Source organism: Camarhynchus parvulus, chromosome 2, assembly GCF_901933205.1.
Source record: "Camarhynchus parvulus chromosome 2, STF_HiC, whole genome shotgun sequence".
Lineage (NCBI taxonomy): Eukaryota > Metazoa > Chordata > Aves > Passeriformes > Thraupidae > Camarhynchus > Camarhynchus parvulus.
Genome location: NC_044572.1, coordinates 16,223,775 through 16,241,104, shown reverse-complemented (window position 1 = coordinate 16,241,104; position 17,330 = coordinate 16,223,775). Strand labels below are relative to the sequence as shown.

General features: G+C 37.2%; 1 protein-coding gene across 5 annotated transcripts in view; it reads right to left on the bottom strand.

Moving 5' to 3' along the window:
* The window catches only part of MPP7 (membrane palmitoylated protein 7), a 147,047-nt gene that overhangs the window by 36,796 nt on the left and 92,921 nt on the right, over positions 1-17,330 (bottom strand). For all 5 annotated transcript variants that reach the window (XM_030971137.1, XM_030971140.1, XM_030971141.1 and 2 more), the window contains 2 exons: positions 8,687-8,818; positions 551-632 (listed from right to left, as the gene is read on the bottom strand). In XM_030971137.1, the coding sequence (XP_030826997.1) occupies positions 551-632; positions 8,687-8,818 (214 nt within the window). The remainder of the gene's footprint in view (positions 1-550; positions 633-8,686; positions 8,819-17,330) is intronic.

Sequence of the window (17,330 nt, the reverse complement as noted above, 5' to 3'; positions counted from 1 at the left end):
ACCATAATGCATGATTCAGGACTTCTTGCTTAAGTTTTTGCAGACACTGATCCTCCCAAACTAAACAAGGATGTGCTGTAATTTTGAGAACTACCAGCTGAAATGCCAAATGGATGTCCTAATAATGTCAGCACCCCAAGTTCCTCCATCAGCAGGAATGTCATCATGGAATGATTCTTGGGGTGTCTGACACAGGGGTAGGAGTAGGACTTGATGATCTTGATGGGTCCCTTCTAACTCAGCATATCCTGTGATTTATAAACAGATGTCATCAACTGGAAACAAGTCATTATATATATATATATATATATAAAAAATATATATATAAAAGCCCCTCTGTATGCACTAACTCAAAGATACCTTGCTGCAACTGCATTGGGGAAAAAATCAGCATACTTTCAGCAGTATTGAAATATCACTTTGGAAAACTGTTCAGAGCCCAAATACTTCTGTTTGTGATAGTGATGTATTTAATTTCTACAAAATATGCCATTTTATCTCATCTTGTTCTGAGCTTTTGAATGGCTAATGCCAAACAGCAACACCTTACCACTTCTATCTGCAGCTCCTCCACGCATTATCCTGGCCACCACAATTGCACCAGTATGTTCATCCCTTTTAATAGTAGCTCCCTTGGGTAAAAAAAAAAAAGAAAAAAAAAGTTATTTGATTTATCTCAGCATAATTTTAATATACTACACTATAAAGTACATAATACTACACTAAAAAACATTTGCTACGTAAAACTGCAAAAAACTGACGTATTAATATGTGATTAAGCCAGAAATTATACTTGCTTATGAAAAGAATGTACAAAATATGTTGCTCTATTTCTGTCCTCTTAAAATGTGTCTTCTTTTTCAATCAAAACTCATGCATTCTGTGAGTACAAAGATTTAAAGGAAAAAGGACAATGATGGCAAAAGTTTGCTTTTCAATTTAATGGCAACTGCAACATAGCTTACTTGAGGCTGCTACTAAAATTGAACTAAACTACTGCTTCAAATTTATAAATTGTTGTTCCTACATTAAAATAGGCCATACTACATACTACAGGTACAGAAGGTATATCATTGTTCATAATTATTGCACTTTATGCTCAGAAATCACTGTGTACCTTTTTCCTTTACAGTTATCAATAAACAAACACACATTTGAGAAGTGCCCTGACTGTTGGGGCTCACCTTAAACACTTACAGGACAGAAATGCAGAGGAAGGGAACATTTCCTGAGTTAGTCAAGGCTGTTTTTGTACATTACACACAGACAGCACAGGACACTGAGGTGAAACGACATAGTGTAGTTAAATTTCCAGTGAACAGCTGTCTGGATGACAAAAATGCCTTTGCAACAAGAACTGTGAGGGTGCACTGCAAAGAGGCACAAGGTGATGGGGAAGCAGCAGGCAGCAGCAGTGCCAAGTGAGAAGGGACACGGAGCTGCAGAGCTGCTGCCTCAGCTGCAGTGCCAGTCCTTTCAGGCAGAACTGGAGGGAGCCAGGGAGGAAATGCTGGCCCTGTTCTGGGAGACAGAACTACAATGGGGATTTTAACTAGGTAAGTCATACTGCATAATCATCCCCAAAAAGGTTACTTGATCCAGTATTTTTAAAAAACAACAGGGGGGAAAAAAAAGCATGCCTCGTCCATCAGGTTTTTTTAACTACACATGGTTACTTTCCCATATTAATCTAATTAGCTACCTGCAATAGCTCTAACTTTGTTAATCAACAGCGATATTAAGGACTCTGTCAGGCAAGTCAACTTTCTGAAAATTGCCATATTTGCAATTAGTGAATGAACAGTATTACTTCACCTCTGAGTGCTAAGTGTATTCTGCCATCACTGGTTAAAATTTCCTTCCATCAGAGAAGTGTTGTGCTTGGAGTAAGGTACATAAGTACTCTTTAAGGAAGTTCCTTGAATAATTTAATAGCTTTTATAGCTACGTTGCTATATCTGTTTATTCTAAACATGAACATCATATTTATCACTACTTCAATTTTTAAGTGTTTCATGAACATAAAGCTGGAAATTGTACAAACAACAGAGCTGGGATTTTCCTACAGTTAACAATTTCACTGACTGTAAATAAACTTGCTTCCCTCTACCTCTAAGATGGAAATACAGCACAAGTCACAAAGACAAAAACTGAGAGACTAATTTATATTTTTATATGCAAGTTGCATTTATTGCAAATAGAGTAAAATTAAAAGTCACCACTCACTTTGGCTGAAACTTCAACAGCAGCCAGCACTCCAAAGCAAAACCGATGTGTTATGTTTGTGCATTGCATTTACATTCTAAATTCATTAGTATGAAATTCTATCTATAAGTAAACTAATTCTGCTATTTGCCAGCCTTATTCTTATGTTTTGTTTATTTTGCAATTATATCAGCATGCACTTGTTTGCATTACAGTTTCAAATTAGTCTGAGAGTTTCAAAAAAACAGATTTAGCTGCAGCTAATCTCACTTAAAAAACTCATTACTAGACTTCGGTGCAAAAAGAATTGCATACCATTAGGAAAATATTAAACAGCCTTAAGCCCCCTAGCTTATATCCCAATATTAAGTTCTGACCTTGCAGTGACAGCTACTAATTTGAAGTTTATAATACCTGGAATATTTTACCTATTTTAAAGTAAAAAGGATTTTGCTGGGGTTCTTTTCTGAATATATCCATCAAAAAGAATAAAAACAGCATTAAGATGCTAGAGGCAAATCTAAATACGGGACATTTCCACTACACTGTCCATACAAAACAGGCTCTCCTAATTAATCAAGGAAAAAGCCTTCATCAGAAAAGCTGTATGCCTTTTACCTAAAAGTAAACACCATGAAATGCCACCAAATTCAAAAGGCAAGCAAGGACTGGCAGGCCTCCCCTGTGATCACCCACTACGCCAGCCCATGCTGATATCTGGAAAGTGCAACTTCACTTTGCCAGGCTTTTTAGACAGATGCTAGAAAAAAGACTGTGTGCAATCAAAGACCACACTATTGACCCAGACAGCATCTGGAAGTAACAATAAGGCTCTTGTCCAAGTGGAACAGTCACTTCATGCTCTATGTGATTATCACTACTGGCAGAAAATGAATTTTCCTGGCATAGATTAACTGATCAGAAAGATGGCCCCACAAAGATAACAGGCAAATTGGAATTTTTATATAAAGGACAAAGACAAGTTCAAAATGACAGAAAAATTATTTAACCCAAGTCAGCTCACTGTCAGTATCTCCTCTGTTACAAACCCAAAGTGCATGGGAAGGTCCATGAAAAACAGTACTTGAGTTTATGTATTTTTACCTTTAGTACACAATTTTAAAAGAAGGTTCTATAAATCCCACTTTCCTCTCAATTTAGAACTCTTAAATCATCAAACACAAGTGGATTTCTTTTTGAAAACCTGAAGAGCTGATTTTCTGAAAAAGCAGCTTCTCTTGTATTGCTGCCAGCCCTGCTTAAACTATGAGGGATATATAATCTGGCAAGAAATTCTCCTTATAAGATGTTCAGCTCCAGTACTTTCAGTTACATGTGTAGTGCAGCTCCTCATTTAGGGCTTTAAAAATGGAAGAAGGTTAGACTGGACCTCGAAAGCTGGAAAATATTTTCGGTGTTGTGAGCCAAAAGTGTAAGTTACCCTAAACGAGACATATACAGATGTAATAGCATAGCTCAGTTTCAAATACTTCTAAAGGGAAAAATAAGGAGTTTGGGAGCCATATGGTGATCAGACTGAAAAAATGCTTAAAGGTATACCATACAAAAGCACTAAAAATAATAAAAGCTCATTCAGCAAGGCTCTTCCACTGTTTTTTAGTTGCTTTTCCCTCCTCCCTCCCATTTTTAATGTAATATCACTCATGGGTAAGCATTGCTCAGGGCTTCACAGATGTGAGCTTTGTTAGTTCATCCATTTATCTGCTGGTTCCAGAATATAAACATTTTAAGTCTTTATTTTTTAAAGAAAGAAAAACTAGCCTGTAAAATAAATTATTAATACGAGAATTTGACACATCACTAATATTGTTGCATACCTCTCTGTTAAACAAAAGCACATGCAGATGATAAATGCAAATAAATATTCCAGTAAGCCTTAGTTTAATTCATTCTCTATTGAAAGCGCAAATACAAGTATTAGTTTCCTACCTTACAGTGAGGAGCTATTTAAAAGTTAATGTACACTTATATGTAGACCATGTAGACTAAAGCTAACCCTACATCCAAATCCCACCAAAATCCCACCAAAAAACCAGCTAGGTTCATCCACTATTGTGAACTGAACTACAGGGACTAAGAGTGTGAGGTGGATGAAAGCTGTTGCATCTGCATGGACAGAACGCATAAATGATTCCTTTAAATTGCCAAAATTAATTTCAGCCAAGTTCAGCTGTGGAAATGAGGTACATAGTTCAATTTAGGTGTTCAGGCTACTTCTGTAGCTCTGGAGACTGAATCATCCTTTCATTAAGTCAAGAATCTCAAACAGATGGATGGCATGGGTCATTCCTGGAGCTGCCTCTTTTTCTCTTGACTATAGACATGGCATGGCATAGAGGTAAGTCTTCAAATTATGATCTATGTGAAATGGATTTTTGTGACAAAGAAGCAACCATCTTAATGTGAAGAAGCATCCTATTCAGAGCACTAGCTGTAACAAACCTGGAGTATTGCATTTGGAAGCTGGCAGTAGTAGGAGGCCAGGTGCTGAACCCCTGGTAGTGTGGTAACTCATCTCAGATATCACTAACGCTAACTAGGAACAGGGCTGTGGCTGAAAAAGCCTTGGAGAGGTAGGCATAAGTAAAAACTCTCCAAGCTCTCTGATAAAAAGAACAGTCATAGACAGGTGAATTTCGGATTGTCTCTGAAAAGAGATGTTTCTACTTCTCTTTATGTAAGGTTCAGAGATGTTCCAAATTCCTTTGTTAGAACAAAACACCCTAACACAATTTCATCTTGCTTGAGAGATGTTGCAGTGTGAAGCAATGTCCTGTTTTATCTATCCCAGTTCCTCCCAGGTGTAGCAGTGCCTCCTCCCCTCCCCTCTCCCTGCCTCCTGCTGAGAGGTGTCCATCAATCTCAGTAGGTCAGCAAGGCCGTCGTCTGATAGGTGAAGTTCAAAAGATGCTTCTCAGCCCTGGGGACAATTGGGCCATCCAGGTGTCATTTGTCCCCTGAGCCTTCCCCCCCTCCTACCTGGTTGGTGGCTCACCTACCCCTTCCCCTCCCCCTTTCCCTGAGCTTAAAAAGACATGGGACCATGCAGTGGGCATTCGGTTGGAGCTGTCGCAACATTCAGAGGCCTGTGTGCCCAGGAATAAACTCTGGATCAAGACCCTCTAGCTGGATCCGTCTCCTTTTCTCCTTTTCCTCTTTGCCTCGCCTAAAGCTTCTCCATCGGAGGTCAAGCCTGAGTTCCTGTTGCCTGGACTTGTTCCAAGTGCCTAGCTGCAACATACAACTAACCAAAGAGGGAGACACTGCTGGAATGGCATTTGCTAACAGAGCATTAAAAAAACCCCAAACCCAATACTCTGGAAGGATTAACAAAAAGTTTAAAACACTTGTCTGGGGAAAAAAAAACTGGGGGAAAGTTCAGCACTGACTTCTGAATTGATGAAATCTGGCAAACAGAAGGCCCTCCTACAAACCATGTGTTTCTCTCTCTTGAAATGATTACTCCTGGGAACTCAGGCTTCATCAATATATGATTAACCCCAGCTAAGAACTTTGGTGAGGTGCTTAACTCAGAGAAAAGCACGAACAGGAGCATGAGAGGAAACATGGTGCAGTTTTATACAAAAATGGTCACTAGGTATATTCCAAAGAAGTTGAGTGCCTAATTGCTTCACAGTGAGTACTGCTGAAAGTAATCCAAAGGAAATGCAATTCAGAATGTCTAGGGTTTGCAACTGATGTAAAGCTTCTGGCTTTGCAGGAAAACAATCTCTACTGCTTGGGTACAAATAGAATATGAGCCTGTGTCTCAAGTGGAAGAAAGGTTCAAAGAGCTCAGTATCTTCAAGTCAAGAAACGAGACAATCTCTATCCCAGTAAAAATATTGTATAGTACCTCCAATCTCAACTCAATTGCTTCTAAAAGTAGAATCCTGATACAATGCTGCAAGTGGAAGTCAGACTTTTTGACTGGAGAATAAATGGATTAACATTAACAGCTCCAGTGCTGGACTTCCCAACTAATGGACTACTGTTAATTCTTAGTCTAAACCTCCCAGGGCTGCACCTTGTGACCACTGCCCTGTGTTTTAGCATCTTTCACTGCTGAGGAGTTTTACTTTATTGTCCTTGTGACAATAAAGTACTTGAATGCTTCAATTAGATCCTACCCTTTGCCTCTTCCTAATAAAAGGTCTACAACACATTCCATGTAAGGCTGTTTTCACATTGGCAAATAAACAAAACTGTCTTAAATGAAAGAAATTATTTTGCTCACATGTTTTATATTTTCCACGGCTGCTGTCATGTCTAGTAGAAGATCTAGAACCCCTTCTCTGTTACCTCTGTAACACAAGAGATGTTAACACCAACAGTGTTGTTAACTTAAATCCACAAGTGTGGATTTAAGACAGTGTACAGGTTTTGGCTGGGATAGGGGTAAATTCCTTCATGGTAGATCCTATGGTGCTCTGTTTAGATTTGTGATGAAAACAGTGTTGATAATACATGGATAATTTAACTATTGCTGAGCAGTGCTTACACACTGTCAAGGCTTTTCTGCTGATCACCCCATAAGTGAGGAGGAGGCTGGAGATGCACAAGGAGCTGGGAGAGGACATAACTGGGACAGCCAACCCCATCTGAACAGAGGGACATCCTCCACCATGTGCTGTCATGCTCAGCAAGAAAACCGGGGGAAGAAAAAGGAAGGGGGGGATGTGTGGAGCGATGGTTTTAGTCTTTCCAAGAAACAATTACAAGTGATGGAGCCCTGCTGTCCTGGGGATGGCTGAACACCTGCCTGCCCAGGGGAAGTGGTGAATTAATTCCTTATTTCACTTTCCTTGCACATGCAGCTTTTGCTTTACCTCTTGAACTGTCTGTCTCAACCCACGAGTTTCCTCATGTTCATCCTTCCGATTCTCTCCCCCATCCCACTGGGAAAATGAGTGAGTGCCTGTGTGGGGCTGAGCTGCTTAAACAGACACACAGGTATCTGGAAGAGCTCAGTGTCCCACCGGAACGAGGAGGCAAGACTGGAATTTGAGGAACAGTCCAAGGATAACCTTTGGTTTAAGCAAGTGGTTTCTTCAGGAGAGCTTAAAATCTAAAAGGCCAATATACAGAGTATATATTTCACTGAAGTTTTCAGAAAATATCTGAGTTATGTTTTACAAGTTACTATTATACAATCCATTTTGAGCTACTATTAACTTATGGTATTGAACTCCTACATCTTAGTAAAAGATCATGTTTGTAGTATGAAACTATGTAAGTTAAGATTTTATTAAGCTTTTTCTGACAAATAAAAAAAAAGGTGCTACAATTAACACTAAAAATAGGCTCCTCAATTAGGCTTAATTTCATACTGTATGTTCAAATCTCCACATACCTTTCAGAAGGAATAATCTTTCTGGTACAAAATCCTATAGCAAACTTGTTTTCTTTCTCAAATAATGTCTTTGATAAAAATATACAAAAAGCTTAAAGCTGTTATTCAAATATTTGAGGAAAAAATATTTAAGATGCTAAAACAAAGTAAGAACTTTCCATATGGCCAAACTTCTAATTATGCCCATGGGCACCTACAGTCAGTCAATAAGAAAACTCATTTCTTGTTTATTGATGCCAGAAATCCATCAATAATTAGAGTGATAGTAAGATATCTACTGTGGACAAACTACCCCTGTATGTCTAACAGAAGCAGCACTCTCCCACTGTCATCTCAAGTACAGAATGACGACCTTCTCAAAGTAAGTTTGCAGGTATTTCTCCAGGATTGCTGTCCATTAAAGCAAATATTCAGTATAACATAAAGCAAACCTCTTACTGGTTTGCAGGATAAAAAGAACATAGTTAAATTTTATACAAGATGACTCCCACTCTACAGCAAATAAAAAGAATCAAATCAGTAAAGCATTTTAATATTCTTGTAATACAACCTAGGTTTAGTCCTTTCATTTTTCCAGATATCCCCATGAAGATATTAACTTTCTAGTATTCATAATGCAAAGTAAAACAACAGACATTATAAACTTGCCCAGATTCCAATTCAAGTATTTTAAAATATGTTTTCATGCTTTCTTTTCAGTGTATTGAAAGGTCATGTTTTTTTACATGAATGCTAACAGGCACAGTTCACAACACAGGTCAAGATTGCTTTGGGGATTCATTCTCTGTCTCACATTTTAAACTAAGTTCATGATTTGAATTCAAGATAAAAGACAAATATATATATTTGATCTAAATGCTCAGACTGGCCCACGTATATAATGCTTAAACACCATGATGATCACTCATTGATGATGATTATTCATTTCATATGCTTTACTAATAAAGAATGTGAATGGAAGTCACAAGTGTATTATTTTATGTTATGAATAATCATGTGTAATGTCTGTCTATCCATGTTTCAAGTTAACATCCCCCACTTACATTCATAATCTTCCCACCCTGCATGCAAACACAAAGCCCCAAACCAAAAGACAGGGTTACTTACCAAGGGCTCCCGGTTTTTGACGAGCCTAATTATTTTAACTGAATCTTCTTCTTCATCAATATCATCAGGCATGGGGGGCAAGACAGGATCATAGTTCTTCTGAGCAACAGTATCATGTACAGACAGCAAAGCCTGGAAACATTAACAGTCAGTACATTATTATTTGGCATCTGAAAAGTTTAGGGGAGGGAAAGCAGAGGATAATCATATCCCGAATCTACTACTGTGATGCAAGTAGATCGAATATAATTCTTATATACAATTTTACTTCATTTCAAACTGATGAAACACCTCCATAAAGAATATGCTTCTATATATAGAATGTATGCAACTAGTAAATTGTGAGTGGAGAACTGTGTCTTCATACACACAAAAAACACCACATGCTTTGCATCATAGCTTGAAATTACAACTATGAACAGGAGAAAACCTTAGTCTCCAAAAGTAAGTAAATAATTATATTTGCAATAAGTAAAAAATTTATTTGATACAGTAGACAGTCCTATGAACCAATTAAACAAAATAAGCACTTTCCAAGACTTCTGTTCAAGCACAAGATGTATAACATGAAGCTGTTGCCCAACCATTCTCTTTACAGGAGCTCTGAAAACTTGCCTCCTTACTGGATTCCTTTCATGTGAGCCTCAAATTGTCTTAGGAATTTTTAATTTATTATGGAATTCATAACTGAGATTGAGGAACATACTACTGAAGCAATTTGGCTTATGTAGGTGCTTATCAACCACGTGTTGCCGGTCTTTCTTGCTTCTTTTCCTTCTCTATTGCTTCTCCAGTTCATGCATAGCTTGAAAAATATATTTTTCAAAGAAAAGCCTAACAAAGACTGACAAAAGGTTCCATCTTAAAAATAAAATAATTTATGAATTTTCCTTTCAGGAAATAAGAATCCCGAAAGGCAAAGGAAATGAGAAAGCTCATTCTCCTAAGGCTCAAAAAAAATCTCAGTGATAACACAAAATACACAGTTTTTTCTAGATACAGAACTCCTGACGCTCTTTTCTACTTCAAAAAGTCTTCGTTATTTGTTATACCCTGTACATTGGTGGAAAACGGTTAAGTAATACTTTAGCTTTTGTAGTGAGAACTGTACATTGTACCACAAGTAACTGCAACAGACAGATATAATCCTACCTACTGCTTTGTTGCTTCTGTTTTCACGTAGTTTCCTCTCAATACGTGACTATTTAACAGCCTTTCTTATTAAAGGACAGAAAATGGTGACATTTCTCTGATGCCAGTTTCCTTGCTACTTAGTAATTGGTGGCCAGTATTTGACTGAGTACACAAATGACCAGAAACTCTTATGTTCTCAAGGATAATACAACTGTTTTTAAAAAACATGACACTTCCATTGTACTGTTTCAGGGTTTTTCTTTTCCTGAATGGAGGAAACTTTTAACAACAAAAAGTAATTTCCAGAAAATGCTACAAGCTACCACGTCAAAAGCTGAAGGCAAAGACAGCATATGGTAATCTTCAAATTCTGAACTGTAAATTTAAACTTAGGGCTTCGACAAAACAAACACACAGGAAGATCATGCCTGCTTCATGATAAATTACTATTGCTTTACTAATCTTTATGCACACTGTACGATTTCATTAAAACACTTCAACACACTAATTATTTCTGGTTTTCTTCCCAATACACAGTTATAAATTTATACTACTTACCATCAGAAATTACCATCTCCCTCCAACGAATGACCAGTTTTACTTTAGATCTGAGCTAAAAACCTCAGGCTAGCAATTATGGATCCTCCTGGAAATGCTTATTGTGATGCATTACATATGTAAAAGCCATGCAATCACATGCAGTCCTCTAAGATGTATGTGAAATATCAAAGATACACTAAAACAAAAGTAGTGTTTGCTTTTACTTCAGGCTACTTAAAGTTAAGACTTCTTAAACTAGTCTTCTGCAATTACATTTTCCACATAAAGCTAGGGCACATTCATGGACTGGTTCAATTTAATGAGGTTCTATACTCCAGTTTAAAAACAATCAGGCAGATAGAGAAAACAGATGAAAATAATATAAAGTACCATTTCCAGAGTAAAAGGCAGACACTTAAAACATGTTCAAAAGAACCTACCCTTGACAATGAAACTTGCAAAACCAATTCTGTCCACTTCTACACTGAATTATGCCACTAACGTTATTGAGACCCTTCCCTGCTCTGACTGCCAGATCAGGATCCTGGACACTGCATACAGAACAACGATGCATCCCAAGTACTACAAACCAATACCAATCAGTGCCTGGTATTTATGATGCTTTTCTTCACTTCAACTTCACAAGAACTGGAACTTATCAACCCATTCCTTTCTTCTCCCCAAAAACATATTAAACTGCAATGTATTACAGTTAGCCATGTAAAATCTTTTCCTCAAACTCCAGCACTACTTTATCTCAGTGCAAAGATACATATTTCAGATAAGAGCAGGAATGAGAGCAGAAACAATGTGTCTTTTCTCAGTCAAGCTTTCAGAAGAGCTTCTGTAATCACAAACTTGTTTATGATGTACACTGAACATGCTAAGATTTCTTTCCTTGTCTTCTATTGCTGCTTCTTTTAACACACTACTCTCTGTCCACTGTAGTGCTCTGAAATTGTCATCAGCACAGACTTTGGGCAATAACTAATTTGCAAAGAAAACTTAAAAAGCCATTTTGATTTCACTTAATGTGTCCAACTATAGGTGATCAGTCTGTCCTCAAGAGCACTTCTGTCTGTTTTGAACACAAGAATAAGCTGCTGTATGCACAGATCTTCAGCAGAATCTTTGTACTATTCAATTAATATAGCATATAAAAATGATGTATCAGACTAGATGTGTATAGAGAAGATTGGGGATTTACTTAAAAATAAACAAATTGCAAGTGCCAAGAAACAAAACTTGGATCATAAGATGAACAAGATTTGCCCAGAATAATTGTGCAGCAAATGCACAATGTAAAGATAGCAATGTTCTCTTTTTATATATAAGAAGTGAAGAACTGATTCATTTCCATGATACTAATTTTTTAACTCTCACAGGGAACTGCAAGAAGGGCATACAAATTTGGAGTTTTTAAAATGCTTTTCTTTTGTTTTCAAATACACAACTCTTCAGAACTATGAACCTAGAATCTGAGATTTGGGTCATGTATATTTAAGCACCTCTGGAGAAAAAGATTTTATTTCAGCTCAAAGTTCTATGCTTATGATTCACTAATGTAAACATGGTCCATATTTAGAACTTGAAAGAAGGTATGATTCAAACTCCTGCACTACCTAAATATAAATATTGATGTTCAGCTAAATTCTTAGACATGATCTAGTTGGAAATGAATACTTTCATCGGATCTCTGAAATGTCTAATAACTAGTGCTATATTTTTCATATTAAAACTATCACTGATCATTTCACAGTTTATAAATTGAAATTTTACACTATCAACTTACATGAAGAAAACCTGACACTGGAAACGTTGTAAGTTCTTTTTCTTAAACAGTTCTGAAACTCTAAATGTTTATTTAAATTTGAGAATGTTATTAATGAAAACAGTTCTACGCTTTGAAAAATGTGTATCACTTAACTAGACTAATTACATTTTTGCTCTTACAAAACAATGACAAATTTCATATTATTTTTTGCTTCTCTTTATGTTTTGAGATCTGTAGGAGTAAAAATATACCAGTAGCCCATGATTCATGAACACAGCTCCTTATGTTTTTTAATCTTCATTATTAAAATAAAATCTCCATCTAAGCTTTATTTTTCATAGATGCTTTCTGTTCAGTAGTCTAGAAAAGCATTTTAGAATACGGCGGGTTAAAGAAGTGAACAGAATGGATGAAGAAACAGAAGCAGCCTCTTTCTTAGTAGTAGTTGGAAAAAATCATTATTAGAAATTTAAATAGTGAATAGTCATCAACAGAAACTTTGTAGCGACTCAAACCAACCTTTAGGAGAGCCAACAGCTGCAACAAGAGTGTGGCACTGCCAACGCAGCGGCTGCTGACCCCGCCTGCGGAGCACATTACTGCCCTGGCAGCACAGTCAGCAAAACGGAACAAAATGGCCCATGACTGTGCTGTCCCAGTGCACAGCTTGGATCATTAGCAGCAGCCACCTTCTCTGGCAGTTCAGCTTCAACTCCATCAGGTGAGACACAGACATTTTCCCACCTCTTTGCTTTGCCATGGTGCCAGTAACTGCCACTGAGGCTGGCACAGGAAAGTTTCACTTGAGGAGAAAAGTAACTTTATCAGCAACCACAGCAATGTGCCCCTGAACTCACCTGGCAGAGCTCATTCTCCAGAGAGCTCTAGCCATATTAAGCTTTCCTTTGAGATAAGGTTACAGAAGAAACAAAAAAGGATGAAAATGTTGGTGGAGAAAATTATATAAGATTGGCAAGATTATTTAATTAGTAACTTGCATAAAATTAGAATAATGTGAGTAATGTCATCCAGCAACAGGTACCAAAGAAGAAAAGCTGAAAAGAGCTGGGAGAAGACTGAACCACCGAAGGAAAGACCATGAAGAGCATCAGAATGGAAGGAGAAGCACAGAAGTCATAAAAGCCAAAGATGCAAGAATTTACAAAACAGTACAATAAACCTGGAGAAAGCTGAAGCACTCTGGTGATGGCATACAGACTCTAGCCACCGTGTGGTAAAGCAGCCATCAGAAATCAACAGCACATGACAAACTCATCACCACCAACTCTGCCTGCTAAGGGACTATGTGCAACTCTAACCCCAATACGAGATAAGGGTTAATAAGGAACAAAAAGGCAGGTGAGGACAGGCATCTCAATCAGCAGATAAGACCAATCACATTAGCTGAACATTCTATCTCGGCTAAAGCATGAAGTATAATCCAGAAGCAGAAGCAAGCAGTAAAACTACAGGCAGGAGAAACTCAGTTGTGCTGCTGAAGTAGCCAGAGGACGGCAAGAGTAAGAGAAAAAATATTTTTTACAAGCTACAGTAATCACATAGCAAATAGAGAAGTAGTATTATTCTCTCCGATGCTGCACTAACCCAATCACTTTCCAAGAGAAATCTGTGATTTTCTGTTCTGTACAAAATTCCCAAGTTAAATATATAGAGTACATAATGTTAAAGAAATCAATTAACTTCTAGTTAAATCAATTTGCTTTTGCCACTGAGGATCACTCACACTATTCAATCAACATAAGCAAAAACCTTTGACAGGGACAGTAAGAAAAATTAAATATGGTCCTTTAACTAAAGCATAATTTTATGTTCATAATCAGGAAACCAATGGGTGTACTAAGTAAGAGATAAAAAATCTGGGCTAATTTACTTCCTTCCATCCTGCAAATGATATATTTTCCTATATATCCTTTATAGAAATAGACAGAAATTATACATTGTGTGAGAAGACAGCAGATATGTACAAAACAGAAAATAACATTCCATGCTTGCAAGTGTATTTGCATGCTTGCATCTGTACTTAAACTAAAATTGCCCTCTACTTTAAGCTTGTCCAGCTGGCAATTTAATCCCTTTCTCTTCCAATCTTTGATGCAGCTGGGTCACAGCAGTGGTTCAAAATAATAACACATACCGTGTATATGTGTGGTTTTGAGTTCTTAATATCTACCATAGACTAATGATCTTAGCACAGCAACATCTCAGCTGGATCGATATTCAGTATATATTACTTTTTCCTCTTTCCTATGGTGGACTTTATTCACGACTATGTGAACTGCCTCTCACAAAAGGGTAATTTCCTTGCCTGAAAATGCTATTTCTTGATTTCAGATTCACCAGTCTGAACTGATGGGTTTACCTGCAGCTGGTAGCGAGACAGCAACAGCCAACAGAAAAATGAACTTTCTGCATCTTCAGACCCCCGCTTCCTCTGGCTCAGTGTTCACAGCCCCTGGAGATGCTTCCCAAATCAAACTGTTCTCAGTGTTCACAGAAACACGCACTCCATCCATCCGTGTCATCTGGTAAAGGTGTTAATACCCTTCCAGATGACAGCCCTATGTTTTCCCTCAGTTGTGGCTAACAGAGAAAAAAGCTCTGATTTTAAATCAATAGTAAAGAATTTGAACAGTCTGTTTTACATTCGCAACATGATTCATGTAGCTAAAGTGTCCTTGAAACTCTAAGCCCTGTTTAAGTAACTTCCAAGAGTACAAATAGATGGTTGTCAGAGTGGAAAATGCCGAGACAGCAGCACTGTTTCAATATCTTGGCAATTCTTAATCGATTCCTTTTTAGAAAAAGTGGCAGCTTCCCAAGAATATTAAGTGTCTACAGTGGTAGCATGTACCTTTTCTTTGTTTAAAACCATCCAAAGGCACCACAAAGAAATCATATGAAAACATAAAGAAAGTAAAAGCTGAGGATGCAGTTGCCTTTTCTAAAAAAGGCAATGACTCTAGGAATGACTCAGCCTTTATTTGACATTGGCATCATGTCTGAAGTCCTCAAAAGAAAAAAGTATATTGATCCAAAAGGTTAAAAGAATCTGAATATACCTAATTCCTCCAGAAAATAACAACATGTATTGATCTATGATAAGGAGGTCTTAAATTCAGCTATAGAGCACTCCTACTATGCGGAAACCTAAATAAAAATTAAGTAGAAAAGAGGAGACTTGAACGGAGAGTCCAAACACAATATCATCCAACAAATGCCAAAGAAAAACACCATAGAAGGAAAAAGCAGCATAAAAAGATGACATCTAAAAAAGGGGACTACTTGCTTTACATTGTGTAGTTTCTCCATTTCACTAGTTCATTTTCAGTAGATGAATGGAATTACTACTTGAAAGGGATGTGATTTTGTCTGTCGTGACTTTTTCCTCCTCCTAAATTACCAGCTTTAGCAATGTTTCCAACTGCTATGTTCTGTATCTGAACGCTGTAGTTACATGCATGCAATTCTACATTCTTAGGTGGGTGAGAGTTGGTTCCCTCATGACGGAAAGTTTGTATATCTAACCAAAGAATTTCTTTGATTTAATTTTCAGATTTTATATTTTCTGCTGCCAACCTGCCTGGCTTCACTTTTGTTTATGTTATCTATCACTTTGTTTATTATATGTTGGCTGCTAGTGAACATTCTCATATCCATACATCTAAGATGGACAGACAAGCTCTGCACTGGACATGAGCCGAGCTATCACCAGATGGACCTGAGAGCATTTCCAGAGTAACATGATGGTTGTTAAATATATTCGTGCAGTATATTCATTCACCTCCCTTCTATCATTTTGTCTCAATGCTTCTAATATGGTGTGTATTGTTGCATGTCAGTTCCTACAACAGTTAGAGTGTGTCACAACTGGTTTCTGATTTTCTCTGTGGAAGAGCAAGGCTTTTCTTGCTGTTTTTAAAAGGAATACTTCTCCATTATATATATTTTTTTTTACTTACTCCATGCAAGTAAAGTTCCAAAAATAAAGACAGCAACAAATTTTTCCAGCTCTCCTTATCCAGAAGAATTTTCTTTATAATTTTTTCTTTAATTATAGGTGTAAGCATAAATGGAAATCGGAAGTCAAAGTTTAAAGCTGAAAAGAATTACAAATAAAATATATTTTTCCTCCAGCTGGTTGCCAAAATATGTGATGGATAGTTGCCCAAAGTGGCAAATAATTCAAAGACACAAAACACTGGGCAGAAGGATTTCAGTCATTTGCCGAGGAAAGTCTCCCAGCACTGTCCCCTCTGCCCCAACTTCGTGGCTGGTATGCTCAGAATATCTATGGGATACCTCTCCATCAACCAATGACATCAAACCCTCAATGCTGTGGTCCTTGCCAATTGTTGCAGTCACTTGCATCTATTACTTGGGAGAAAAATAAGTATTTCTATCTCCCTGCTGATACTTCAGCATAACATCAAAAATCAAGCACATTCTTGTAGGTTTAAAAACTAATGGCATCTGATTTTGCAAGTAAGGATTACATAGGTAACTTTTCAGTTGACATATGAAGTTCATTGTACTTCAGCTCACCATACTAATGAATCTAAACTGTTTGTACATTAAAATCTCTTCATATATGAGCACAATTCCTACAACCAGTCCTACCAATACATTTTGCAGATCATTGATGAGTAAATAAAGATTATAGGAAATTACACTTTCTAAACTGTGGTTTAGTATAGATACTGTAGATACTGTAGTTTGTGTTACCATTTGTAATCATAAATATTTCATGAAGAGGAGAACAGTCTCCCAGGACCTGTGCCAAAGCAGAAAACATTGGTGAATCTGAAAAATACAGGTCTCTAAGGTGACAGGGCCAAAAGGTCCCCAAGTGCCTAGGACACAGTAGCAGCCCAAATGCTGCTCAAATCTCAAATCTCAGCGGACCTGAAATTTGTATTTGAGTTCTTCAGATACAAAACCTGAACACTTGTAGGCAAATTCCAACAGTTTCCAGTGGAAAATGTTAACTTTGCAGAAAACACATAGCTCAGTGAAAAAGCCCTGACGGAAAATCTTCAGCAGGTCTAATTACAAAGGAAATGTTGGAAAGAAGACAAAGTTTAGATTAACTTTATTTTTTTTAATTACATGCTTCATGAACTTTTCAAAGCAAAAATGGACTTTGTTTTATATTATTATAGCTCAATAATTTCTCTC